Here is a 27,262-nt window from a genome sequence, read left to right as displayed (position 1 = left end):
CATGGAGCAGTTTTGCGTGTGTGTAACAAATTGCTTTGCTGGACGACATTATTTTTAATGGTTTGTGAATAAAGTATTTTTGCATGTCCTGCTTGTGTCCCTGCTGTGTCAGTGAACAGCGAAGGATACGCTATTGTAGAAAAGCAAATGAGGACAACTTTCTTATTCCCTTTTTTAGGAATCCAATAGCTCTTATTGGTACAAATTGATAGGAGAGCGGTGAAGCTTGGGTTGCAAAGACTATGCAAGAAATACTGTCCTGATCAGTCTTACACGAGTCTTTTGATATTGGCAGCTTTTGAGACTCTCCTTTAGGTTTCTCTTGAGGTTTTGTACTGAGCTTTCACAGTTATCCTTAATTTTCATCTTCAGCTGGAGGGAGGAGGTGATGTTGAAACAACGTGTTATGTGGCTGCTTTTCCAGCCATGCTGTATTAGTGGTATTTTGATGGCCATCTGCAGATTGGCTTGTCTGATTTGCCATTTTAAGCATCTTAATTGACCTTAAATGCTTCTAATTTAGAAATGGAAGTAGGTGGAAGGCTTGAGGGTTTTTGAGCCTGCCCTGAACGTCAGGAGAAGCTGCCTGATGCCTCCCAGTTCACACTTATGTACATACTCTGCTGCAGTGATAATTGATTGCAGATGAATCTCTCTGATCTTCCTTCCCTGTTTACATGTGCCTTCATGACTGTGTCATGCCAGTCAGCCTACTCTGCCTTTAATAAAGAGACTTTGCCAAAGCAGAAAGCCTTGACACACCAGGGTTAACTTACTGGCCTGTATTATTCATTGCATAAAAACAAATGGAGAAATGACGTTAGGAGATTTTTATGTGTCTGCGCTTCTGTACTGGGAGATTTTATTTTTAACCTCAGCTGTAAACCTCATATTGTGCCTAGCCCCCCCCCACCTTTTTTTTAATCCCATCTCTCAGAATTCGGGATCTTGTCATCAGCATCGCCAGCAGTTGTGTATATTACTGCGCAAATAGGAGCTGTGGCTTGAGACCTTCTGGCTTCCTGGAATTAAAGTAGAAAATCTTAATTCAGTTGCTGTTTCCCCATGTTCCTGGTCTCCTCACAGATCTCTTGTCCATCAGCAGGCTCCCTGCCCCTTTTCTAAATGCCCTGCAGCACTAATCCATGTTCTCAGCAGGAGCTGCCATTCATCATTTGGGACTCCTCAAGTCTGCAATTATTTAGCCTCCTGGGTGATGCTATTAGGCCAGCTTAGGCCTGAGCTTCAGAGCCCACTGCAGTGAAGCTCATTCCCTGCAAGGGGAGAGCAGAACAGAACCAGGTCAGGGACAAAAAGGCAGCAGGCTGAAATACTGTATTTTCACTCTGGCACAGTGCTGGGTTTTCAGTCTAAAGCAAGTGGCAAGTTCTCATTATCTGTGCTGGTTCAGCAATTTAAAAGTGTCTCTCTGCTCTTCAGGGTAACTGTAAAATCAAAATGCTAATCCATTTCCTTCATTGTCAACTGCTTCATGCGCTGTTTTTTTTTTCTCTCTTCTACAGGCCAGTAGCCCACAGGATCTTCGTCTCTTCTATGAGAAAAACAAGATGCTGATGCCGAAGTAAGCATTTTTCCAGTGTTGCTGTTTGTACACACTTGTTTACTCTGTGTTTACACCTGTCCTTGCATGCTCCTGGCTTGTCACTCAGGGAGGTGATTGAAATATTTGGCTGTCTGCCTTCCCCTATTCCTTAAACCAGGAGTGATGTGTCCCAGAGAAAGTCAGACAGCAGTGGATTGCCATGTTCTCTCTTTGTGCAGATACTCTCCCCCATTGCAAAAATTCAGGGTCGATAGTGATTTCAAAGAGCCAGCTGATGGCCCCTTCCCCTCTATGGATTTCCTGAGGCTGGGAGCGGCTCTTGGGAAGAAATCAAGGCAATTCTTGAATCCTGCGAGCAGCCAGTCTCTCCTGTAACCTGCCATACCTGAATGCAGATCACATTCCCATTTCTCACGTGTCAGGGCAGCAACTGCTTGTGTCCATCCTGCTAATAGGAGGAAATATTATAACCTCAGTGGAAATGGACACTGCTGCAGTTTCCAAGGGGAAGATAACTGCTTTCGTCCCACCGGGGTGTATGTTACCTTGCTGCTTAGCGCTGTGATTTGTCAGGGTATTTTGGTTTTGTTGCTGCAGTTCTTCGTTTTGGTCTCTGAGCTCTTAAAGAAGAACCTCATGCCTACGTAGAAAAACTGAGCCTCCTTTAGAGACAGGGCTGAAGTTCTATCCATACATCCAAAAATTAAGCCCTCTTTTACGTGGAAAGTTAGCTTCCATTTGGTAGAACTGCTAATGCAGCCACATATGCAAGAAGTTCATTGAATTGCTGTATATAGATTTTTTTTTTTTTTTGCCTCTTCAGTTTATACAGGGTAGCAGAAGGATCTGTCAAGAAACTAAAGCTCCTATCAATGACTTGTGCTGTGCATTTAATAATTTCCACTTAAGTATTCCCCCTTTTGATTTGGGGAGAAGGGACACGTTTCTATCGGGATTAAATGTAGGGCGTCTGTATTTTCTACTGGATCAAACCAGAGAACGCAATGCAGCAAAACACTCAAACAGAACAATTCAAAGCAAAAGCACTGCTGCATAGTTGGAGCCAGGTAGTCTGTGCGAGCAGAAAGTAGATCTTCTGTTTCCCCTACACAGCCTAAAACATGGCTGTTCACCTTTGAGGTAGTCCCTCTTATGAAGAGAGAAATTAATCCCTACAATTAATAAGCTTGCTTGTGTTGGTCACGCTGCCCTGCTGCTGCTTTGGCTTGTGGTGCGTGCAGTAGGAGGCAGACCAGGGGAGAAATGCAACTGGGCTGTAAGAGGAGAGCATGTCTGTTCTTGTAGGGATTAGTCCTTCTCCTTTGTTGTGAATCCTTTGTACAGTTTGCCTTTACAGTTTCACTTATCTCCTCTTTTAAGACTACCAAATTCCTCCAAAATTTTGATCCAGGCCCATTTTATTTCACCATAGAAGTTGGATCTGAAGTGGGTTTTGTGTAAGTGCCAATTCCCTGCTTTCCAAAGTCAGTTTGTCTCTTTAACATGAGCTGCAATCTGTGCTATTCCCTGAGTAAACATGAATAAACTGCCTCCCCCGGCCCTGCCAACACAGAATGAAACACGAAACTGCTCTGGAGACCTCCTTCTCAGACTGCAGCAGTGCCAGGATTTGGTTTGCTTCTCCTTGGGGCTCGGCAGGCTGGCACCCGCCTCCCCAGCATCACCATGGAAAGTGCTGTGTTTTGGCTTGGGAATGATGTGGGGGAGAAAAGCTCTTTAAATGCTCATCTGTGGTGCCTGCCTGCCAGGCTGGTGCTGTTGCTGACAGGTGAAGCGCCGTGCTGAGCTGGGGAGCCCATGTCTGCAGGAGAAGCCCAAGGGCCTCATGATTTTGATAGCGCTAATCTAAATAGCTAACATTCATTGTGCTGATTTGCATGGCAAAGTAAATTCTAAATCATGGGGGGAAGGAGGCAGTTTTGTTGCTTATGTTTAAAAAGATTGCCTTGGAGAATAATACAGTAGGGTAGCAGAGCTTGATGTTTTAGATGTGAGAGAAGGGGAGGCAAACAGGCTGTTCGTCTGCACTGTCTTCAGCCTGTGTTGTGACATCTGAGGTCTGCTGCTTGGCCTGCTGTTTCTTGGCTTTAAAACCATACAAAAGCTAATGCCATTTCTGGGAAATGGACCCATTTTGGATGACAGCTTTGTGTGTCATGGGTAAATAAATTATGACGGGTCTCCAGCACTAATGTATTTTTCAGGAGACTGCTAGCTGTAGTATCTTGGGTTTTTCTGTTGGGTGGTGTGTTTAAGGCACACCTTCTTTTGACAAAGGGGTGTTTTTTCTTGGCTCAAATGGAGTCTCAGTTAACTGCATCTCTTCCAGAGACCTGGTGGCCTCCTGTGTCAACCTGGGAAGGCACACAAATCCATTCTAGTGTCAGCAACAGAAAAGCAACACCTCCAGTACAAATAAGGATGATGGATGCTTGCCATCATTCTCTGTTCTAGGAATTGCTGAACTCAGATTCCTGCACCAGCAAGACCTAGGGCTTCACAGAAAAATAACTGGGTGGTGTAGAAACCAATAAATATATAACTTGCCTCTTTTATGTAGTTCCACTGAGCAGAATTCTGTTAGTGCTACCTAGCACCTCCTTTCCACCACTACTTTTGTCCTAGCTTCTCTTTTATTCATCTGTGGCAGGTAGAGTTGGTGGGAATGTTGTAGGAAGGGTTGTTTCTCCTGGCATGAGCCGGGCTTGGCTCCAGAGTGGTGAGTGATGCCAGCCCAGCCAAGTGGAGCCCTGCCCAAGGGAGCCGTGTTCCACTACCAAGTAGGCTGGGGCTCCACGCAGTTGGAATCACAGTACACGTGCTGTCACCTCAGCTGACCCAAGCATGGGATGAGGGGAAAGCCTGGCAGACCTTGCAGGCCATGCTTGGGCACAGATGTGATAAAGAGTCGATGCTGAAAGGAGTTGGAGCTGCCTACGCTTAATTTAGAGAGCTCTGCTCTGGGTGCAGGCAGGGCCTGGCTGCTACAGCCCCCAACACTGCTGCTGGTTAGGGAGGAAAGTCAGCAGAGCTGAATCCACTTATGCAAGACCTGGACTCTGCTTTCCCTGCTTTAATCCGTTCATTTATTCCCTGCTTCTTGCAATCCACTGAGGTTGTGAAGAGCTGCTCTGGCCTCTCCTCCATCTGTGTTTGTGGGGTGAGGGAAAGCGCAATGATTTATTAGCTCTTTTGTGCTGCAATGGTCATTGGAAAGAGTGTTTTCTTCCTAGCTGTACTGGAAAGTGGGGTAATAGCTGCACTAATTTGAACTTGCTCTGCTCGCATCTCCGTAGCCTTTGATTAATAAATGCTGTATATCAAGGAAGTGAATAGCCAAAGGTTACTTGCTAGTCTTACATAAGCTGCATTGAAAAAGAAGTATCTTAATAAGATGGTAGTAATTGGTGGTCGTTTCACCACCAATGTCCTAATTGGAAGCTTCCCCTTAGTAACTGCTTCATTTTAATGACCTCCTTATTCCCAGTAAAGTAAGTAGAAGAGATTTTATTTATCACATGCAAAATACTGCGTGTTGAATGGCCTTAGCTGAGAACCGGAGGGATGACATTGGCACCGCTGTGAGGGAAGGATCTGCAAATGCTCAGGGGAGAGGTCACTAAAGCCATATTAGCTGTAGCCTTAACAATGACAATGGGAAGTAAAAGCCACACAGAGATGCAAATAGAGATGTTTTGTCTCGGTCTCCCTCCAGTGAGCTCTTACCTTCTTAGCCCAGCAGGCACAAAGTGAGTTTGCATTTGCAGGTTGCCTTTCTGATTATGTAAAAGCAGTTTAAGTAGACTGCAAGTCTCTCTTATTTCGCTTTTGTTTTCAATCCTAGCATCCCCAGGGAGACATCAAGCCACCTGAGGCAGCTGCTGCTGGGCCTTTTGCAGCGTAATTACAAGGACCGCATGGACTTCGGTAAGACCTCCTTCCAGTTTTAGTTCTGCTGCCCTTCTGTGTTGTCTCTTGTGCCATGGCACTGCACTTCTGCACTCTGTACTTTTGGGTGATGCTCAAAGAAGCTTCCAGAGACTTGGGTTTCACCTGTGCCTGGAAGACTGGGTAATCTTGGGGGTTTTTGTATGTGCTGGAAAGGCCAGTGCTGATTCTAGGACACTTTCGTAAACCCAGGGATCTGGCAGGCTTTCAGCAGATGTTTCTTATTTTCATTCCCTCTCCTGGCTTCTGCTTTCATAATCTATCTGAACTTCTGTCATGTTAAGTATGCTACCAGATGAAACGTGTATCATAGAATCACCAGGTTGGAAGAGACCCACCGGATCATTGAGTCCAACCATTCCTATCAAATGCTAAACCATGTCCCCCAATGCCTCATCCACCTGTCTTTTAAACACCTCCAGGGAAGGTGACTCAACCTCCTCCCGGGGCAGCCTGTTCCAGTGCCCAATGACCCCTTCCATGAAACATTTTTTCCTAATGTTCAGCCTAAACCTCCCCTGGCGAAGCTTGAGGCCATTCCCTCTCATCCTGTCCCCTGTCACTTGGGAGAAGAGCCCAGCTCCCTCCTCTCCACAACCTCCTTTCAGGTAGTTGCAGAGAGCAATGAGGTCTCCCCTCAGCCTCCTCTTCTCCAGGCTAAACATCCCCAGCTCTCTCAGCCGTTCCTCATAAGGCCTGTTCTCCAGCCCCTTCACCAGTTTTGTTGCTTTTCTCTGGACTCACTCCAGAGCCTCAACATCCTTCTTGTGGTGAGGGGCTCAGAGCTGAACACAGGATTCGAGGAGCGGTCTCACCAGTGCACAGTTCCTTCCAAAGCTACCAGCTGCGCCCATTTAATGGAGAGTTCAGTCAATACTGTCCCTTTCTCAAGATCTGCAGTGATAATCCAAGCCAGGAGACAATAGCTGCTTGCAGAGACCCTTCCCTCCTACAGGATTCTGTGGATTCAGGGCTCAAGCTGGCAATCCCTTGGCTCTCCCTGCAGACCTGTATCTCAGTCTCCTGGTTTGGCTGGCATGGAGTAGGTTTCTGGAGGGTGTTTTTTCTAACCTGAGAGCAATTATTCTGTTCCAGGCCGTGCTGGGTTTGGCAGCCTCTTCCAGATGTGCCTAGCTCAGCCAAAAGGTCTGCAGAACCTCTATGGAAGCTGTGACCCTAGAGGAAAGGGCCAGGTTGTCTAAAGGCAACACTGTGGTCTTTTTTTTTTTGCTTCCCCCCACCTCGTCACTCCCTCTGGGCAAAGATAGTGTAGACCTGTCTCAGGTAAAAATGGGGACATGAGTAGCGTCTCTCACAGAGGAAGCTGGTCCTACTGGTTCATCTCCTCTGAGTACAGAGAACAGCAGGGAGAAGCTTTGCTTCCATGGGCCTGTGCTGCTGGTGGAAAGGGTAAGTTTTCCCCTCAGCCTCTGTGTTTGAATAAGATTTGATGCTGGGCAAGCCTGTCCAGGTGGTTTTCCTGAAGAAAAGGTTGGGAGCCACAGCCCGCAGATCTCTATTAAGTATCAGGTGGGCAGTATTGCAGCAAGTCATATCATCTTATGCTTTTTGCACAGATGTTACCTTTTTTTATCTGAGAATAAAGTATTCTGCAGGGTAGTTTTGGGATATTGCTTCTTAGTCAAGCTTGGGTTACAAGGGTTTGATGTTTCTGTCTTCTAGAGGTTAGTTTTCTAGCCTGTGCTAGTTGATGAAGCCTTGTTTTGCAGCCTTTGTTACTCTTTAGAATTAGAGATACTGGGAAAGCCATCCCAGGGACAATGTCACCTGGGTGAGGCAAGTGTGTGGATTAACTGAGGCTAATCATAATTATCCAGTTCTGAATGTAAAGGACGACTGGTTACTGGAGCGTAGAAGTGAGAAAACAAGCCTTTTCAAAGAGAGTTGTTGAAGATACTGACAGGCTGACTTGGATATAAGCACTTCTCAGTATTATTCCCTGCAGATCTTCTCTCTGGGCTGTGAATCTCTACCTCTTCTATTATGTTGCTGTGCATTTCAAAAGAAAATATCTTTGAAATTGAGTCTGAACCTTTTTAGCCCCCTTATAAGCTGGTTTTATACCTTTGGGGAGTAGACAGCATGAGTCAGTGTCTAACACTTGGAAATTTGAGATAATAGACTTTGATTTCACTCAGGGCAATAGTTACAGCACATCTTGCTGCAATGAGATTGTTGCCAGCCCTTAATCACATGTGGTATCCTTTTTTCTATAAGTTGGCAAGTCCTTGTAAGATGTAATTGTTTCTCAGGGAGGGTTTAGGAAACAGAAGCCTATATTTGAGAGATTCCTTGTGCTTTATAGAAGGCAGATCTCGATGGCTGTATGGCATCCCATGGCATATTCCAGTATCTGCTGTCCGTTAAAAGGCAAGCAAGTACCAGAGACATGATTTATTTAGACCAATACACTTCCTCAGCATCCAGTTGCAATCTTGGTTTCATCCTCTGCCTCCTGTCCTCCAGCTCTGAAGCATCTGAGCTTTGTCCCTGCTTGTGGCACAGCTGGTTTCCTTCTCCCACTTTCTGCTGGTGCTTGGTTTCCAGCTCCTTTGCATTCCTGAGGACTAGGAGATGGTCTCATCAACACTTACTGAACAGACCCTTCTTTACTTGGAGTGTCTCCCCAGGATACCTCTGTAAGATGCCCCTTGCTGAAATAGTAGCAATACTTAAATGAGAGCGCTTCCCTGTGCTAAACTACTGGCGTGTTTTCATTCATAAACTGGTGATGTCCCACAGCTCCAGATCCTGTCTGAGGATGCCTCCCCTCCCCTCAGATGGCTCCCAGCATGGACGGGTGCTTTGTCCTGCCACTGGCAAACAAACCATAGGCTGCTCTCTTCACTTACTCTATGAAAGGTCTGCTTTGGCTGATGTTTGGTGCTTTTGTTCAATGTTCCTTTATCCTCCGACTCTGTGAGGTGAAGGTTCTGTGTCCTGCTGAGTCAAGAATGATTCCTGAGCCACCTTCCCCAGAGGAGTGAGGTATCCTGCTGCTCCTTGTTACCTGAAGCCTGTAGTCTGCCTAGAAATGTGTGCAGTGCCCTCCCCAGAGCTCTCCTGGTGTTCAGTTGAGTCATACAACAGCAGCACATAAGCTTGAAACTTCATTTACTTGTTTTGTGTCTCAGCTGCTCTTCTACCAGGAACCGATGGTCTTTGCAATCTGAAGATTATCTAGAGGGAAGCCAGGAGTGTTTGAGGTTGGAAGTTTCCTGCTGATGATTATAGGCAGGGTTGTTAAATTTTGCTTTGCAAGCACAACTAATAAGCAGTTTGGAGGGGGGAAGAGTGAGAGAAACTGTGTTTCCACCCCTTTAGTTGAATCAGCTCGGCTGAGGGATGGTACCCTCTAGAGGAACAGGCTGAAGGAGAAGCAGGATACTCCAGCTGCTGAGCAGCTCCAGCAGGATAGGGATGTTCTCCATCCACAGCAGATCTAATCTGTGAGATTCCAGCATTCTCTGCCAGAGATTTCTATCACTTCTGTTGTGCTGAGTTCCCGAGCAGTGTGTTCTGGCTGCAGGACCCTGGCACTAGCATAGCAGTGGTAAGGAGGGGCTGGGGAAAGGGGGATTGTTTAAGTTTAAAAAGCAGATGCAGAAAAACCCATTTGCTCCTTTCTGGAATGCTCACTGGCTAAAGAGGAGCTGTTTGCAGAAAGCAGAAGTTTGTAAACCTTGGGTGTTGCAACAGGAAATTCATGCTGGGAAAACAAGTTGAACTGCCTGCAATTAGACAAATAATCAGTGTTGATCCATGACTAAGAATCCTGAAAGGCTGAGTTGCTGATTGCGATAGAGGCTAGGACTCAGAGTAGTGCTGCAGTGGATCAGAGATGGAGTCAGGAGGGGTGGCTGCTTGTGAGGACAGGCACATATGTAGAGGATCTCCAGCAAGCCAGGACAGAAGCTTTTCTTGACCTGGATCTCTAGAATATCCTTCTTAATGAGTAAAGAAAGCAGCAGTTGCCTGATGTAAAAGAAAGTGAGCTCTGGGACAGAGTTCTGTGGTGGTCTTTTATAAAACGCATTTCTGCTTTCTGTGCACAATGGGTTCAGGTCTGAGTGTGATGGAAGATCACTCAGTGGAAGTCCTGTTGTCCATCGTTCCTCTGCTGTGGAATGAGTGGGAGCAGAGTGTCATAAATAACCAGTCTCCTGGATCCCTCTGATTAGGGTGACTTCCCATCCTCATCAAGCAGGGACTTGGTCTTTCAGTGCCACTTTGCACCTTAGGATTTCCTTCTCCTTGCTGATAGGAGCTTTTGGTACACGTACGCAGACATGGATGTGTCAGGTCTTGACGTAGTCATGCTATCTGGCCCTCAATAACTGATTCCCATTCCTACAAGTGTAAGAGCTGTTGCAAAGACAGAGGAGCATTAACAATTAATTTAGTGTATTCTCCCCAGCTGCCCAGGGTTGTAGCTTGCAGGAGAATCTTACTAAGTTCTTTAATGCCCCGTGGGAAAGGAAAATCCATTAGCACTGTTGGTGAGTCCCGAAGTACAAACCCTCGCGTCCTTTGGCCGTGCAATTAGCAAGGATTTTTTTCCTCCCTCTCTTCATTCATGTAATTAGCCCAATTGATTTCCCTTCTCCCACCCCCAGCTGCTTTTGCAGAGATGGCTGGTAGGAGAGGAGCCACTTTTTTTTCTCGTGCTTACATAGGAACCCCTGGATCCATACAACTTCCCATCCTGTTTTTGCAAGTAGGTCCTGCGTCCAGTCCCTAGCCTGCATTGTTGACCTCTAAGATATGTGACTGCTCTCAGTCAGCTTCCATGGCTGACTAGATTGCATTGAAAAATCTGTAAAATACTCATAACTTGCTATGCTTTAACTGCGTTGTAAACTTGTTACAGTCATTTCCTTTCACTGAGTCTCTTCTTGGTTTTTTTTCAGATGAGTTTTTCCATCACCCGTTCTTGGATGCAAGTGCCTCTATGAAAAAATGTAAGTGTTGCATTTTTTATTACAACTCTTTTTGAACGATGACATGACTGCCTTTGTTGTTAGTTCAAAAGGAAAGAAAAAGACTGCTTTACATTTTCTTAGTTATTTAGACAGGGATTCAGTGTTTGTTACTGTGTCATGTCCAGATTTTGCCATCAAAATGTGTTTGATTTTACTCAGCTATCTTCAAAGGGATGATTAGGGGGGCTATTCAGAAACCTAAAGTAGAAGTAAATGTGGCTTTGAAATGTATTTAGCTGCTTTGTATGAAGTGTTTGGCCAATAGGGACTTTTGTAGGTAAATAGGATTATGCAGCACAGTCTTCTTTTTATCGATATCCATAGGACAATTGGGGAAAGTCAATGGTGGAAACTGGTGCTCCGTTCTCTGCTTGCCAGGTGGAACCTTGGGTTGGCTGTGCCAATGGGCAGGCTCTGGTTACCAAATCTTGTTTCAGCATTTAACTCCAATTTCTTGATAAATCTTGTTGTAGAGGGATTAGATTTGGGTGAGAACTGGCCACAATAAAGATTTCCATCGAGAACTCTTTCTTTCCTCTTTTTGATTTAAAAATTTTGAACATTTCCAGCCACATGTGCTATGATTCAGAGGTTTGTTTTCAGTGGAAAACAATTCAGCAGTGCTTCTAGTGTATGGAATATAACAGTCCTCTGGCCAAGAGACTTGCATAGTGGAATTGTGTATACTCTCCTTCTGGAAGGATTCTCCTGGGCCTCTAATCTCCTGAGTAAATGATGGGGCCAAGACTTTCATCAGTGACTGATTGGGGGTGCCCAATGCAAGGGTTGGAGGCTTCAGAGGAGGCATGTCCGATGCTTCCCAACACAGAGCCCCTCTTGGATGTGTATCGTGGGTGGACACCCCTCATCTGATGGCCACGTCACTCCTGAGTCTCTTGCTTTCCTGGTGCCAGAGCAGGACTTCAGTTGTTCCTGATACAGATTTTAACTGTGTACTTAGGTGACCGTCCTGCGGGCAGGAAAAGACGCTTCTGGTTTAGGAGAGCTTGCAAGCCAGCCAGGCCCCTACCTCCATCTGCACCAGCAAGATGTGGGGCAAGTCCTGTAAAACAGGGTTGCTCTTCAGGCAGGAAAGGATTCTGCCTGGGTAGGACGGCTCCTAAGCCAGCTCAGCTCTCAGCACCTGCTATTCCACTGCCATGTGGGAAAAGCCCTTCAAAGCCCCATCCCTCTGCGGGCAGCGGAGATCTCCCTCAACATGGTCTTGCATGCCCACCAACTCATCTCTTGCCTCCAGTGGTTCCGTTGACTCATTGGCCAGAGGAGCAGAACCCCCCCAGCAAACAGGAGCGGGTGCTTCTCATTTGGCCTCAGTTTCCAACTTCTGCAGATTTGCTGTGCAGAAACCAGAGGTGCAGGGGGACTGTAGCTCAGCCTTTGCCCCCAGCTGCACCAAAGTTAATGGTGTGGGGTCAAGGCCCAATAAAAAGGGCACCTTTACAGGCACACAAGGACTATACAAACTCCAGACCTCTCTGCTGCCCTGCTGGTCCTCACCTTCGGAAATATGTCCAAAGCCCAGAGTCCTCTCCAGGCAGGAGAGACCAATATTGGTTTTGAAAAGACGAGGGGAGAAATTTCTCCCCATTGCTGGAGGTCTTCAAGTTGTCAAAGACAGAAATCTGGTGGTCGAGAAGATGGTTCTCGCCGTCTGCTGTGGACACCTCTGCTACTGCCAGATGGATGAAGCCTCTGGGAAGGGCAGTGAAGAGCCTGGATGAGGAAGGCTGCATGCGGGAACGGTCCTTTTGATTTCTGAATAGGCAAGAGAAGAGCCAGGGTGTCAGCAAAGGTCTGGGCTTTTCTTCAAAAAGAAAAATTCACCCGGGATGTATGGAATGCTGTTTAATATGGTAACATGCTTAGCATGCACGGTTTTAGCTGGAGTAGAAGACTTAGCGAGATTGCAGTTGCTCGGGGCTGGCTCCCCTGGCTTTGCATGCAGAACTCGGGTGAGTCCAGGAGTTTATTGTGCTACTTCGTCTCAACACATGCCTCAGCATCATGAGTAGGAGGTCTCCAAGAGACGAGATGCAGCCGCATCTGAATCATGATGGTTGTGCTGAGAGTGAATTTGAATCCTCAGGCCTTCAGTAAAGATCTGGAGGAGGAACAGTGTGCCCTCATAGTTTTGTTCTGTTTGGGAGCTGATAATTGGGCTGCAGGGAAGCAGGACAAAGCCATTCACATCTGAGTGTGCAAGTTTCTCTTAGAGTTTGTTGGATGGTATGTACCAGCATCTGTGTTTTGGAGTAGTAGCTGCTGCATGATGAAAGCACCAAGACCTCAACTAAGGTCAGGGACCCACTGTGCAGCCTTTGCCTAGAGGACCTTCCAGTGCAGCGGCGCCTGCACTGCAGATGTAGACAACCACGTGTCCATTTAAATCCCCAACTGATTTTACAGTGGGAAACTTCCTTCTGAGAAGGTTTTGCAGCCTGAGCAGAGCATGGTGGTCTCTGTACGCTTGCAGGTAAACCTGCCCTGGGGTGGTGGGGCAGAACGGGAGAGCTGCCACCCACAAGCAGAGCTGAGCGTGTTGCCTGGGCACCTCAACCATGCCAAAGCTGATCCAGATCAGGTCACACGATGACGAAAAATAAAGTGAGAGCCATCAGCTGTTCATTCCGTGTAGATATGTGTTAGCACACCATCTCATGGACTCATGAAGAAATTTTTTTTAATATAATATTGTTTCGGAATTCTGGAAAGTTGGGGATTCCTCAGTTGTAGGTGATTCTCTAGGTGGATAATGTTGAAGTTGCTAAGGTGGTCCTTCTCATTTAAATAAATTTGCATGTTTTTCAAGACACTTCAGCAGAATCAACATTTCTATCAAAAGCCTTTAAATATGACATTTCTGACAAGCTTATCCTCTCGACTGTAGCTTTGAGGGTTGGTTGCTCTCATGTCCCTCCTCTCATCCCACTCCTTTGGTGAAGCAAGGATCTAAGTCTGCTGCCATCCAGGCTGCACCGCAAAGCTGTTTGCCTCAGGCTTTAGCCTGGAGAGCAGGTTCTAGACTTTAGGCTTTGTTAACTAAAGCTTGTACTTTATTTTTTGTTTGTTTATTTATATTTTATATTGTGGGTTTTGTACTTGTGACTAAGCTGTGCTTTAGATATGTAAAAATGTATTAATAAAGTCTTTAAAATGCTGCGTCTAGTCAGGCTGTCGTCTGTCTGTAGCCAGGTCTCATCAGCATATGGTATGGGGCAGTGTGTAACTGTAATAATGCATGAGAAGGCATAATTAGACACTTGTGCAAGTCTTATGTCAGTAAACACACTGTAATTGGTACCCGTGCAGAATATTTTGGAGGTTTTTCCTCCTGCCTTTAATGAATGGTAACCTGGTACCTCCTCTTACTCTGTTAAAGCAAGAAACAGGAGCAGTTGTGGTTCTGAAGCATATGGGTGCTTCAGTGTCTGGAATATCTTTCAGACTTGACATAACTTTTATTACCTTTTATGATCTTTTATATAAAATAAAGTAAAAACTAGCAAAAAAACCCCATCATGACTGATACATGTAAAAGACGCAAACTTTAACTGTACAGAGCATTTAATTCTTTGAGCAAGTGCTTTCATTTTTTGCACTATTGTGTTGTCAGAGACTGCAATTAAGTAACTTTTTGATGCCTGGTTTTAATTGAATCCAGATAATCACAAAATGCATTACTCCAGAGCGTATATAACTCCAATTCCACATAAAGCTTTTCTGTAAAGCTTGAGGCTGAGATATTTTTAGGAGAGCAGAGCCCCCTGGTAGGATGGTTTGTCAGAAGTGATTTTTGCAGGTGTGGTGTCCAATATCAAGATCCATACAGCGGGAACACAGGATTGCCTCTGTGGCTCCCAGCTCTCCCATTCTGAAACCAGTTGGCATTGGTTATGCAATATACAGGGTGACTGTTCTGTTGCTGCAATGTGTTGGAGAGGACAATTATGAAAACAGAGATATTTACATTACAATTACAATCCAGCAATTTTTGGATTTGGGTGGGGGCCTACAACCCATGTTAACATTCCCCGCATCCAGACTTGAGCTGAAAATATGATGAGCCAAGTGTTTGCACCCTTTTTAATTTTAAACAGGGAGTGCCTGGGTGTGTGGAGGAGATGGCAGCAAGCATGTTGCTTTCAAGCTCTCCGCTGTGGCCGACGCTGAAAAATGTACCAACAGGGATATGGTGGTCAGAGAGGGTTTGTCGGGGCCAAACCTCATGGTTCTACATGCACGAAGGTCACTTTTATTTGTGTGTCAGGCCCTTTTGCATTGAACCTCAGCGTCTGGGGAGTTGACAGGGTTTTTAATAAGAACAAGAGGCTATTTCTAAAGGTGTGCTTCATGCAGGCAGAATTTCAACTTGAGTTTCTGATGATAGAGGAGAAGTCTGGCCTGCTTGTCTTCCTTCCTATATTAATGGAAAGCTGTCTAAAGCAAATAGACAAAAATAGAAAAGTCTCAATTCCAGACAGTTTAAATCGATAATAAACACTGAACGAAAATAGTGGAGAGGACCTTGAGAGAGAGCTGAAGAGGCTAATAAAAATACTGATTCCAGGAATCAGTATTTGTGGATACAGTTCAGAAATCATCTACCTTTTCATAAAAACACTTTTCCATAATAGGAAGGTCTGTCTCTGCAAAGGTGAATCTTTCTGTAATGGCAGAATAAAAATAGGGAGACTTATTTTTTTTTTCCTCTCCCCTCTTAGACTTCCAGTATTAAATATATAGGAAACAGAGTAGGAATTGCTCAGTGGGAATATTGCGGAGATCAAATGCACTGTGGGATGGTCAGGACAGAGCTCTCTGTTTTACCAGCAAGTTCTCAGACCTCGGTGTGTGTTCCTTGAGCGTGGGGAGGGAGAACCAGCTGTGCTGGAAGGGTTCACAGAGTGCAGGCTGTGCAACTCTCAATGCCAAGCCCCTGACCGACCTCCCAGAATCTCCATCAACAGGGAACTGCAGTCCCCTTTCCTTTACGGAAGCAGTTGATTGAGGGCACAAAACCAAGAGCAGAATAGATATGGAGGCTGAAAAATACTCTCACAAAGGCTTGGGAAGATTCATTCATGATGTACCTAACCCTCAAAACGATAGTGGTAGAGAGAACGCAGCCACTATGGCCCAACACAAGATGGGAAGGGGTCTCTGTGTGTGTGTGTCCCTTTGCACTGGCCCCACACAGCCCTCCAGCTACAGGTTCCTATTGCACAAGCTCCAGAACTCCTCTTAATCAATCTCTGTTTGCAGTGTAACTTAACCTCTTTAGGAAAACATTTGGGGTTTGTTAATATTAGCAGTGAGTGGAGGTCACTGTGACCTTAGTTAAACTGTTACAGTATTTGATTGCTGGTGTTAAAATATATATTTTATGTCTACACTGCTTTGGCTTCGTTTTCCTGGGTTGGGGTCTTGTTAAGTCTCTGTCAGACTGAGGAGTTCAGCATCTAAATGATGGTTGTCTTTGAGCTAGGAGACAGTGGGCTAGTCGTCCTTCAACTCTCTTTGATAGGCTACATGGAAAGACTTCTTAAAGCCTTTCATTAAAAGGCATCTTTACCCTTTCTTTTATCGTTAGAACACTATTTCAGCAGTGAATTGCAGAGAGGTACTTGTAGGTTTCTAGCCAGTTGAATAGAGTAAACGCTTTGTAATATGTGATGTGATTAATGACAGTGGTAGTGTTACTTCAGACAGAAGCATTCTTCTTCCAGGTGTTACTAACCCTCCTTGTATTAAGCAGAGAGTCATTAGCACAGATCCTCTAAAGGGAGAAATCTGATACAAAGTGCTAATTCTCTGCCAGCACAATGGAAAGGAAACAAAGCAAAGTGTTCCTCTCCTCACTTAAGCATCGCCTCTGATCTTTTATCTTACACTGAGATGGTTGCAGAGCAAAATCTGACTACAAGCTGCTGTGAAGTGGGGATGTTGGGACTCTTCTGCCACTTCTGCACTGTTCAGTCTTGTGCTGGTGGGCTGGGGAGTTTGAACCACTAAATACTTCAAAGTCTATTAAAGAGCCGGTGTTACTTTTGACTCATCTTCCTCCTCGGCTGAGCTGAGCTCTTCTAAGTTATTTACTGAACCTCACTTGTTTAAGTCATTGAAGTTAAATAGTCTTTTCTCCTGTGATGCCTTAATTATCTTTTCTGCCTGAAGGTCAATGCTAACTAGTCCTTTCAGTGTGAGCTTTATGCCTCTGTGAAGGGTACGAAATCCAGTTCAACAATGAAATTAGTGAAGTGGGCAATTCTGATACTGAACAATAAAGCATAAAAGGAAGGGATGCAAGAACACCCAGTGCTGTGGAACAGTTTCTGTACAAAGAGAGTAAATAAGCAGAACTGCTTTAAGTAGCAGAAGTGATCAAGGGAGAATGTGTTGACGTATAGGAAACAACAAACTTTTTCCATATGAAATTATTAATTCTGCAGGGTTTTTTAATAGCATGCAGATGCCTATTGGGCAGCAAGCACATAGGGCCTTACTAGGCATGTGTTTAACTTAGCACAGACCTCCCAGCATTTGAGGTATGTGCTAAGCCACAAGGTCTAATGAAGAAACTGTAAGGGTATGGCTGGCTCCTAACCTCTGCCACTGGTATGAGTAACTCAGTCCACTTTTCTGCTTATCTTCATTTGCAAAGATGCTTCAGAGGCTCTTTAGGGCAGAACTCTTCTGCTACCTGTGTAGTTCAGCTGCTGAGTGGACACTGACCTTGATCAGATGTGAGGCCTTCCACCCCAAGAGCTGTAACTGTAAAATAGCGCAGGAAGAGTGAATGGATGTGTGTGAATCGTATAACTGAACAGAATGCTAATTTTTCTTTTGTTCACCTTTAATTAGCCACATCTGATACATGAGCTATGTAATGATACATGGGATAAACTAGATGGGAAAAGACGAAAAAGACCTTTTATTATTGATTGACCTTAGTTTGACAGCTTCTTTCGGTTTTGTCTTTTGCTGGTTTTAGCTGCTTCCGTGCCAATGCCTTCTTATCCCAGTTCAGGCTCCGGTAGTTCCTCCAGCAGCTCTTCTACTTCCCACCTGGCATCACCTCCCGTAAGTACAGCTCAGAGGATGCAGTGTTGCTCTTAATGGTCTTCCTGCTTGCTTGTTTGAATCAAGGTCTGTGATTTTGCAGTCTTCTGGTGCAGGTCACTGAACACTTCAGTTTTGCCTGGATTTGGTTCAGTGTCTTCTCCAGTCTGTTTAGAGTTTGGATTCTGAAAGTTGGCTTTCTCACCACAAGAAATATTTCAGTTTGCCATTGCCTATTATATGAAAAGCCTTTATGAAAGAAGTTAGTATTAATGATACTAGTTTGTCTTGGCAGAGATGGAAAGTTCCTTGGTAGCAAAAAACGGTCACTAGTTCAGGATGTAGTGCTGCTTACTTGGCTGCAACTTCTCTGTTCTTCTTTGATGTCTTTGCAGCTTGAGTGTATCCTCCCTCCTTTACGAGGTACCTTCCTCCTTCCTAAGCAGCGTTCCCAGGCACCACAGAGAGATGTTCAGCAAAGTTGTTTGCTCAGACCAGACCTGCCACAGTCCAGTGGTCTTGAGAGATGATCTGAACTGGCAGTTTTTCACCTGAAATGATGAGAACTTTTCTGGAGGGTGGAATATTAACTGATCAGTAAAGTCATATTCCTCCAGCTGACTTGGTGAAAGCTGCCTTTTGGCTTTGAACTCAGGAGTGCTGGTGGTGTGATAGGTAGGGGAAGAGAGAAGGACTGAATTTTTTACACACATTGCTGCTTTTTTGCTTTGTTCTCTGAGTTTTCCTGGGCCAAGGCCTCTCAGCCTCCTTCAGGGAGCGCCATGGCTGAATCATTCCATGTTTGTGGAAGAGAGTGCATCTGCAGTGAGGACCTGGTTTGGGAAGGACTGAGAGGTGCTGTCTGAAGTTGATGTAGGTGCTCATGATGTGGGTGGAACAGAGGAGAGGTCTGCTCTCCTCCGAATGCCACATAATTCTCTCTCCAATCTCCCAAGGCTTCTTCCCCCTTGTAGCCTGAGGTAAAGGCTTGTTGGCCGAGGCCCTCCTGACTGTAAAACTCAAGGAATGGGCAGATGTTGTGAATAGCACACGCTCACTGCCAGACTCAGAGAGATCCCATGTTAGAAGTGGACAGCAATGGTCCTGTTCTGCATTTTGAAGTTTTGCTGACAGTGGTGGGCTCGCCTGGCCTATGAAAAATGCCATGTCTGCAGGGCAAAGCTAGCAGGTTGGATGGAAAAGAGATAACTTGCACAGCAGGAAAACTCCTTCTGCTTGTATGTACTGCGTGCACAGTGAGGGAGAGTCCCCACTGGTGCAGCAGCAGAATCTGTGGAGGGTGCACAAGGTCTTAACACGGCCCAAGCAAAAGCTGATTCAAGTCTTTCTCAGCCTAAAAGTGCATTAGGATAAAAATTGTGATCTTCTCTGTGGGCAGTTCAGCCGTCTTAAAGCTTTCTTAAACCATCCGGACTCTTCCATCTGTCTGCAAAACGTGAGGATTGTGAGTCTTTCATCATTTGGCTGAAGGGACTGGAAAAAAATGGGACTTTTTAGGGTCTGTCCTGCCTCTGATTTGTGGGAGGTTTTTGTCTATTTAATGCTTAGCCTCCTTCAGGACTTTGATTCCTTATCAGCACTACAGCAGAACAGGGTTGCCCTGAAAGCGCAGGGACATTATGAACATGTTCCCGAGTGCCGCTTACTGCAAAAGCAGGAGTAGAGACCAGACGTGTGATGTTTAAGAACAAAACAGAAAAAGATAAACCAAAAGAACAGCCCAAACTATCTCTGAAAACTCTTCCCTGTTTCACAGCCTTGCTGAAATGAGGTAGTAGGAAATGCATGGTTGATCCAGAAAGCCTCGGCAGCGGGATGCAATACCTCAAGTGAATTTTTCTTATCCAGGGTACATCAAACATGCTGATAGTATGTTTTGTGTAACAAAAAATGCGCTGGTCTGACATGGACATAAAAGGCTGTTCCTGTTCAGTAAACTAAAGAGCTCCTTCTGGCAGCCCTGGTTTATCAGCAAAGTGTTGTTTGTAGCCTTGTACAGCTCAGTTTAAAGGATCAAGCAGAATGATGAAGTATCTGTGCTGAAGCCAGTGTTTGTTTTCTTCTTGAATTAGCAATCCCTTGGAGAGATGCAGCAGCAGCTGCAGGAGAAGGCGCTGGCATCTCCTACCCAGGATTCCCCCGGCTTTCTGCATGGATCTAAGGACTCTGCTGGAAGCAGCAGTAAGAATTCATCCTGCGATACAGACGACTTCGTTATGGTCCCAGCCCAGTTCTCAAGTAAGCTGGTTTCTGGAAATGCAGCCATTCTGAGCAGAGGGGGATGTGGATGTTAATAAGGATAGTTACTAGAAAGTTGGAAGGCTGATTAAACGTGTCTGTTTTGACTGAATAGCAGGAATGTTTTTGTTCTCAGGCTGGTGGAGACATCTGCCTCACTGGGTAGGTTCGTAGGATATCTTGTAATTACCTTCAAAGATAGGATTGGAGAGTAAAGATTACTTGGGGACCTCAAGAAGAGATTGAACCTTGAAATCCAAATGGAAAAGAAGATAAGCAGGCTCACAGGGAAACGTCTTCCTCTCACAGAAGCTGTTTCCGTGTCATCCTGTCTTTAGTTTCACTCAGCATCACAATCCAAGACAGGATTTCAGCTAGCAAGATGGGTTTTGTAGTTGACAAAATCCCAGAGAAAAAAAAAAAAAAAGATGATGTTTTTAATTCAAACATGTTGAATTTCATTTTAGTACCCTTATGTATTTCTGCTTGGATAGGAATTGCTTGAAAATACATATGTGCATAGAGGCCAAGACCCCAGTTCAGCCACATGCCTAAGTATCTCCATGCATTAGTCCTTACTTAACCAGCAGAAGGGTATTGTTCAACTTTAACCATGTGTGTGATGCGTTGCTGAGTTGGAACTTGGTGGTAAATGCTGTGATTCCTCCTTCCACAATGGCACTACTTGTATTAAAACAAGAGTTTGGAGGGATAGAACTGGAATCCCTGAAAGGTCTCTCCTGTGCAATCCTTATGATAAGGAAAAGCTCAGTTGTTCATATTTTTCCTGGGAAGAACGATGGGACCAGTATACACTTGTCTTGTTCGAGTCATGTTCCCAGTGCTCAGATGTTTTGGCAAAGGCATGAACTCCCCTGTGTTGTGTATCCAGCTGCCAGCTCATTTGGCTGCCCTGGATTTTTGCCACTTAGGGCATGGATGTTTCAAAGCCCTACATGCTGCATACTCCACTGTCTTTTAACAAAGCAGCTTATTGCTTGTACCAGGTGGGCAGATACCTGTTGCCCCAAATGATTCTGTCAGGTTTTGCCCCCTTCCAAATTGCTCCCTTTCAGCCTAAATTTCCCAGAACTTCAGGCTGTGAGTATCATCAGCATCCACGTTAGCATCAGCCTACGTGCATTTGGCAAAAGGTGACTTCAGAAGTGACTCAGCAGGTCTTGGAGGAGCAGGACATTGTACCAAAAATCACAATTGTTCTGAATATGTAAAAATTTTTAAGGAAATTATCTCAAATGAATGTGTTTTTTCAGTTCCTTGTTCCTCAGGTGATTTAACTGCTGAGGCTGCAGGAGGGAAGCCAATCCAAGACAGTCTGATGTACAGCGGGTAAGAGCACCAAGGCAACCAAAATAGTTTTACCGCTAGAGCGTACTGTGCGTTAGGGACGTTTGGGGTTCTGGTGCTTGGGACGGAAGATGTTGCCGAGTTAACATTTGTTTCAGGGATGACTGGTTGTGACCTGCCTGGTTGTGACCATTTTCAGTTTGGCTGTCAGCAAGTGGCACCTGAATAGAATCATAGAATTACCAGGTTGGAAAGGACCCACTGGATCATTGAATCCAACCATTCCTATCAAATACTAAACCGTGTCCCTCAGCACCCCGTCCACCCATCCCTTAAACACCTCCAGGGAAGGTGACTCAACCCCCTCCCTGGGCAGCCTCTGCCAGTGCCCAAAGACCCTTTCCATGAAATATTTTTCCCTAGTGTCCAACCTAAACCTCACCTGGCAGAGCTTGAGGCCATTCCTTCTCATCCTGTCCTCTGTGACTTGGGAGAAGAGCCCAGCTCCCTCCTCTCCACAACCTCCTTTTAGGTAGTTGTAGAGAGCAATGAGGTCTCCCCTCAGCCTCCTCTTCTCCAGGCTGAACACCCCCAGCACTCTCAGCCGCTCCTCTCAGCATGTATGTGGGGCAGCGTGACAGTCCCCAAGGCTCCTTCAACAAGACTCGGTGGAGGGTGCTGGGCAGACACAGCTCTGTGGCTGTGCTTTGTAGCCGGGAGAGCAGGGTTATTTCCCAGGCTCTAACAGCTGGGTTCTTTCTGTCATTCTTCAGGAGCTCTCTGGTGACTTCAGTAGGCTTGGAAAGCCAGGGAAGGACACCATCTCCTTCACCCCCATACAGCAGTTCTCCTAGTCCATCCAGGTAAGAAAGACTGTTCAGTGGTGACTATGCAGCATTGATTCATCAAAAACCCATTGACTTCCAGGAGGGGATTTTACAGATGTTGGTGTGCTGGGCAAGATCCACATCTCTCCTTTAATTAAAGGGTAACAAGAAACACCCAGGAGAAACTCCCCAGCCCCAGGCACTGATCAGACCCAACTGCAGAGCCTGTCTCTCTCTCTTCTGGCCCTCAGGAGGGGCTAGGAGAGAGTACTGTAGAGCTGGACTGTTAACTCTGTTTACTCTGTTCTCTGGGGGGCACAGCAATTATTCTCAAGCAGAAAGTAAATGTAGTCTGTGTTCGACCTGTGGAGGCAGCGAGCATTCCAGCTGAAGCCCCTTGCTTCTAAATGAGTGCAGTGAATTAGAGCACACTGCTTCAGCCGGGGCTGGAACTATTATGGGCTTGAATTACTGGGCAAGGGATAAGAGGGCAAACGTGGAGGAGTGTGACTCTTCTTCCCTTGCTGTTGAAGGATGGATCTGAGCCTACTTAGTTGTTTGTAGTTCACTTGAAGCTCCAAACATCTCCTTGCAGTATGTATAAAGCAATGCCACTACATGGGCCTTGGTTAGTAACAGGGGAGGCAGGAGTAAGAGGAACGAGTGCAAACAGGCGCGGTCATAGGTTCAGTTGTAACTAAACTTGTTGCTTTTAAACTCAACTTTAGCTTTCAGAAACATGGGTGGGTGACAGCTGCCGACACCCAGAAGCACCACCTGCCCAGCCACTGCCTCCAGGCACATTTATGTTCAGAAGATGTTAATGGTCTGTAGAAGGTGATCCCATTGACTCTAGAGCTTGAAGCTTTAGGGTACATGCTTAGCTTATTGGGAGCTGACGGTGTTGATTTCCTTCTCGTTCTTGCCTGTTGGGGAAGCAGGACAGTTTTCATCTTCTGTTCTGTCAGTGTGGCACCTGTTGGGGGAGGAGAGTTGAAGGGAATTTCACACTGGGAGATGGATGACCCTAAAATCTTTCTTAAGGAGGCTGTGTAGTCCCAGGGTGTGTTGAACACACTTGTCACAAACAGAGCCCAGAAAATGACAAAACGTAGCCTCAAAGCATACAGATTTAAAGGAGAAGAATATAGCTCAAAGCCTTGCTGACGTGATCAGATTAATTGCCAAGCACGTACTACAGTGTGGAGTTTAATTGCATGAGGCTTCTTATTCCATCGCCTGCTAAGCTTTTTAACAGCTTATTCCTTAACTGATTCCTATGCATTCTGGGGATCAGTCTTTATTAAAGGATTTGGCCTTGTTTCTGAACAGCAGTGAGTGGAAATTCATGGAAGTTCACTACAAATGCTGCTTGCTTTTCACTGTTCACCGCTGTCTTCACCAAACTGGATCGCAAGGTGGCAAGTCAAGTCTAAGCATATTTCTGCTCTCGCTGTCTGTTCTGCTCCATCTCAGCAGCTTCTGTGGAGCAGATGCCTCTAGTGCTACTTCCCACTTTTCTATGTGCTTTGAAGAAACACTGAAAGTTAGTTCCTACCCTGTCCAGGATGGGGAATAAGATGTAAATGATGGAAAATTGAAGCAGTCACTCTGAATCCAGAGCGTAAAGCATGATTTTTGATCTGTTCCCTGAAAGTGCTTTGCAGCAGTGTCACCCAGGTGTGCCCTTCACTGTAGGTGTCACGGGGCCCATTCATTCCCTGGCACAGAGGATTCCTGATTTTCTCTCCCTCCGTCCTTCCTCACTTGGAAGCAGCAGTTCTCCCTTTTGTGTGTGGCTCTAGGGTAGCAGGCAGCGCTGGATGCAATCCAACTAGGACAAAAAGCAAAGGCTATTTTAGAGTGGCCAGCAGTGGGTTTTCCTCAGGATATCAGAGTACACTCCAGAGCAGCTCTCCTTGTTGTTAACTAAGAGCATAAGGACTAGGCAGAATTAAAATATGCTGACAGTTGATCTTTGTTTTTCCATCTTTTTCTTGAAAACACTTTCTTGTTGGTAATGCTTGGTAAGTCTAAAAAAGGTGCTGCCTTGCATGTATTCCACAGTAAAGGATTTAATACCATTTTCAAAAAGCTTTTAATTACTGCCAAGTAATTAAACTCCCTGTCCCTGCTTTATCTCTTGGTCTTTGCAAATTTATGGTCAATTGTATTCTTGAACGCTTGAGGCTAATTAGCAGGTTTTGTATATGTCAGCTCACTTGGATGTTTTCTTTTGCAATTTGCACCTTGTGGAGAAACCTGGATTCTATAAGGATTTGGTATAACTCTTGGAGAGAGGGAAGATCCTTTCACCTGAGAACTTCTTTTGCTCTGAAGGATTTTGATCAGATGGAAAAAATAACTTTCAAAATGCATGCTGAAAGTCAGGATATGTACAAAGTTTGACATCTTGGTTGAAGTGCTTTTTGCTCTGTCTGTCAGACACCATGTCTTACATTGATGGAAGGCAGAGACTCCAAAGCCTCACCTTTCCTCTGAGCAATGAGAAACCTTGAATGCCTTTGTTTTATTGTGTGTCGATGAAGAACTGAGGCTCCATCAGATTAAGAGCCGGTTCTCTTACTGTAAGAAACAAGAGTACACAAGGAAGAATATAGAGCTTAAAAAATTAATAGACATGTGAAGGGAGGAATGAATAAATCTGAATCACTTTTTGATCTTTCAGCCTTGATAAAAGATCTCTTCCAGTTTTTATCTTGAGATGGAGGAGCGTCTTCATGTGCACAGTGTGGAGATTTGCAGACATGTTCCTGCAGGTCAGCCTTGTTCCACTCTGTCACCATAAACCACAGAGCACTGCTGACTTTCCCTAGAAAATAAATTCTGGTAATGGGATGTTTTGAACTGCCAAATAAGTCACAAACTCTTTTCTTTTCCCCTGTGCACGCATGTATGTTCTTGCTGAATTAAATATCTCCTTTCATCTTATGTTAAACACTTCCACTCTGGATATTAGACCCAAAGAGGTGATGCTTCCTGCTTCCCTGGGGCAGATCAGGGTTTGTGTCCTCAGCTGACAACAAGGAAGACTGCAGAAGCCTTCGTTACCAATAAGATCTTTCTGTAATTGTGCAACATCTCTGCAATTGGTGTTGGCAGTTGTAAATAGCATTACCATGGCAGTTAATCTTAGAATTCTGGAGCCTTTGGGAAAAGACTTAAGGGAGCTGCTTAGTTAAATGTGGTGTTTGCATGGGTTTTGTGTAGCGTGGTTTGTCTATAGCATGGTGTACGGGCTAAGGGTAACAGGGGAAGCTGTCACCCGGGGGGACAGATAGCAAACATGAGCTGATTAACCTGCTTAGGTGGAGCTAGACACAAGTCTGAAGTTTGGAGAATGAGCTTGCCCCATTTTGTGTGTGTGATATTCTAGCTGACCTTGATGGGTATATAGATACCACTTCCTGCCCCCCAAATTTGTTCTCTCTTGAGTTTGTTTCTCTACTCTGAAGTTAACTTGCAAATACTCATTATACCCCACAAGTTTATATTTCCTTCGTGGCATGCTGGGACTGTCACAGAGATGCCATTGCTGCAGCAGTGCCTCTGCTTGAATCGCAAGTAGCTCTTGGTAGCAAAATCTTCGTGAGCCGCGAATGTTTAGCCCCTGTTCAGCAATGTGCTCTTTGGCTGTGGATCTGAGCTGCTGGAAACTAGGCCAGTTGTGGCCTGAAATAGCAGGGCTCCCATTTTTCCTGGAGGGAGTGGTGCGCTTGGGTGTGTGTTTTAACTTCAGGCTGTGGGTGGGAAACATGCTGGAAGAAAGGTGCCTGTTTTCAGGAGACATGTGGTGCCACTTCGCTCTGATAGGGCTTTGAACTGCCTCCAAATCTCAGCCCACAGCCTGGGAGCAGCCAAGGGGATGCTCCCCGTGTGCGGTTGGTTTATGAAGATAAAACCTCCAGTTACCTGGTTGAAGGCCCATCCCTCACAAAAGGTTTTCTTTGTGTGTCTTCTTTCAACAGCCGGACAGGTCAGTTTTCTAGCAGCAAGTACGGACACTCTGTGCCCATTCCAGTCCCAACGCAAATTCATAACTACCGGCGAATTGAGCAGAACCTGCAGTCTCCCAATCAGTACAGCTCCCCACGGTAAGTGCTGTGGCCGGGAGGAGGGGGTAATATCCATGCGGGAGCTCTTGTGGTTCAGCTTGCAGGTTGTATAACAAACTGCTTTACAGTTTGTTCTCTGTATCTCTAAAGATTTCCCTGCATGATGGGCTCTGTTCCTTGCTGTAGGGAGCCAATGTGGTGTGTGTTATACAGTAATATAGTTTTGGGGTATTTTTGTAATGGTGTTGAGATTTATTTGTTTTCCGTGGGCTGTAAATTTGGTCTGTGTGCGTGTGTGAGACAGCACCCATCAGTTTTCAGTGCTGGCTGAACCCCTTTGAGTCTGACAGCTTTTCCCATGCCAGCTGTGGGTTGAGTGTCCAAGCAGAGAGAACCATCCATCTGGCAGATGCCTTTATAAAAGGAAAAAGTTGAGATAAACAACCAAAACAATGGGGCTGCAAAACTTACTTGACTTTACCTTAATGGGTTCCTGCAGCTAGTCACAGCATAGATAATATGTCTTACACAAGTTGCATATTAATGTGGTTATGCAGCCAGGACTGATTAAGGGATGAGCAATTCATGCCTTTGAGGCAGAGCATGTTTTCTGAAGACCGTCAGGAAGGCCCGGATGCCAGGCTTCAACTGTGCAGCTGACCTTCTGTGGTAATGCCTTCTCCATCCAAGACACATCAGGCTTTTCTGTCTTCTCATGTGTAATTTCTGGTTCTTACAGGTTTGGAATCTGGGTTGACAGCAGCAGCCTGGGTCATAGACTGGTTGGAAGGAGACTCATATAGGATCTTAAAGAGTTTATACAGCAGGGGCATTCAAGCAGGAGTATCTCTGAGATGTCATGTCTTTCGTTGAATGAGTTGCTTTAGTATCTGGATTAGTTTAAGTTTAGATTTCAGAAATAGAGTAATATCTACGTCAGCCCGAGTTTGGGCTTGAGCCAGCCTAATTCAGGATAAGGCTTATTCAAAGTGAACTCAGAAGTAGAGACACGATATGGTGATATTAATCAGGGATCAGCAGAGAGATTGTTTTGTGCCAGTGTTGCTTTAATGCTCTTTTATCTTCACTTCTCTGAGTGTGTGACACATTTTGTGGTAAGCTTCTTCCTGTTTCCTACGTGCCGTGTATTTTTTACAGCAAAGCTTGTGGACCCTG

The 27,262-nt window shown here is 45.3% G+C and overlaps 1 protein-coding gene across 4 annotated transcripts in view; it reads left to right on the top strand.

Moving 5' to 3' along the window:
• Window positions 1-27,262, top strand: part of ULK1 (unc-51 like autophagy activating kinase 1) — a 138,484-nt gene that overhangs the window by 90,660 nt on the left and 20,562 nt on the right. For all 4 annotated transcript variants that reach the window (XM_069870765.1, XM_069870768.1, XM_069870767.1 and 1 more), the window contains 8 exons: window positions 1,524-1,582; window positions 5,430-5,512; window positions 10,465-10,515; window positions 17,549-17,637; window positions 19,710-19,875; window positions 21,150-21,225; window positions 21,957-22,046; window positions 26,000-26,125. In XM_069870765.1, the coding sequence (XP_069726866.1) occupies window positions 1,524-1,582; window positions 5,430-5,512; window positions 10,465-10,515; window positions 17,549-17,637; window positions 19,710-19,875; window positions 21,150-21,225; window positions 21,957-22,046; window positions 26,000-26,125 (740 nt within the window). The remainder of the gene's footprint in view (window positions 1-1,523; window positions 1,583-5,429; window positions 5,513-10,464; window positions 10,516-17,548; window positions 17,638-19,709; window positions 19,876-21,149; window positions 21,226-21,956; window positions 22,047-25,999; window positions 26,126-27,262) is intronic.

The sequence above is a fragment of the Phaenicophaeus curvirostris genome, chromosome 17 (genome assembly GCF_032191515.1).
Source record: "Phaenicophaeus curvirostris isolate KB17595 chromosome 17, BPBGC_Pcur_1.0, whole genome shotgun sequence".
Lineage (NCBI taxonomy): Eukaryota > Metazoa > Chordata > Aves > Cuculiformes > Cuculidae > Phaenicophaeus > Phaenicophaeus curvirostris.
This window is presented reverse-complemented; position numbering and strand designations above follow the sequence as displayed.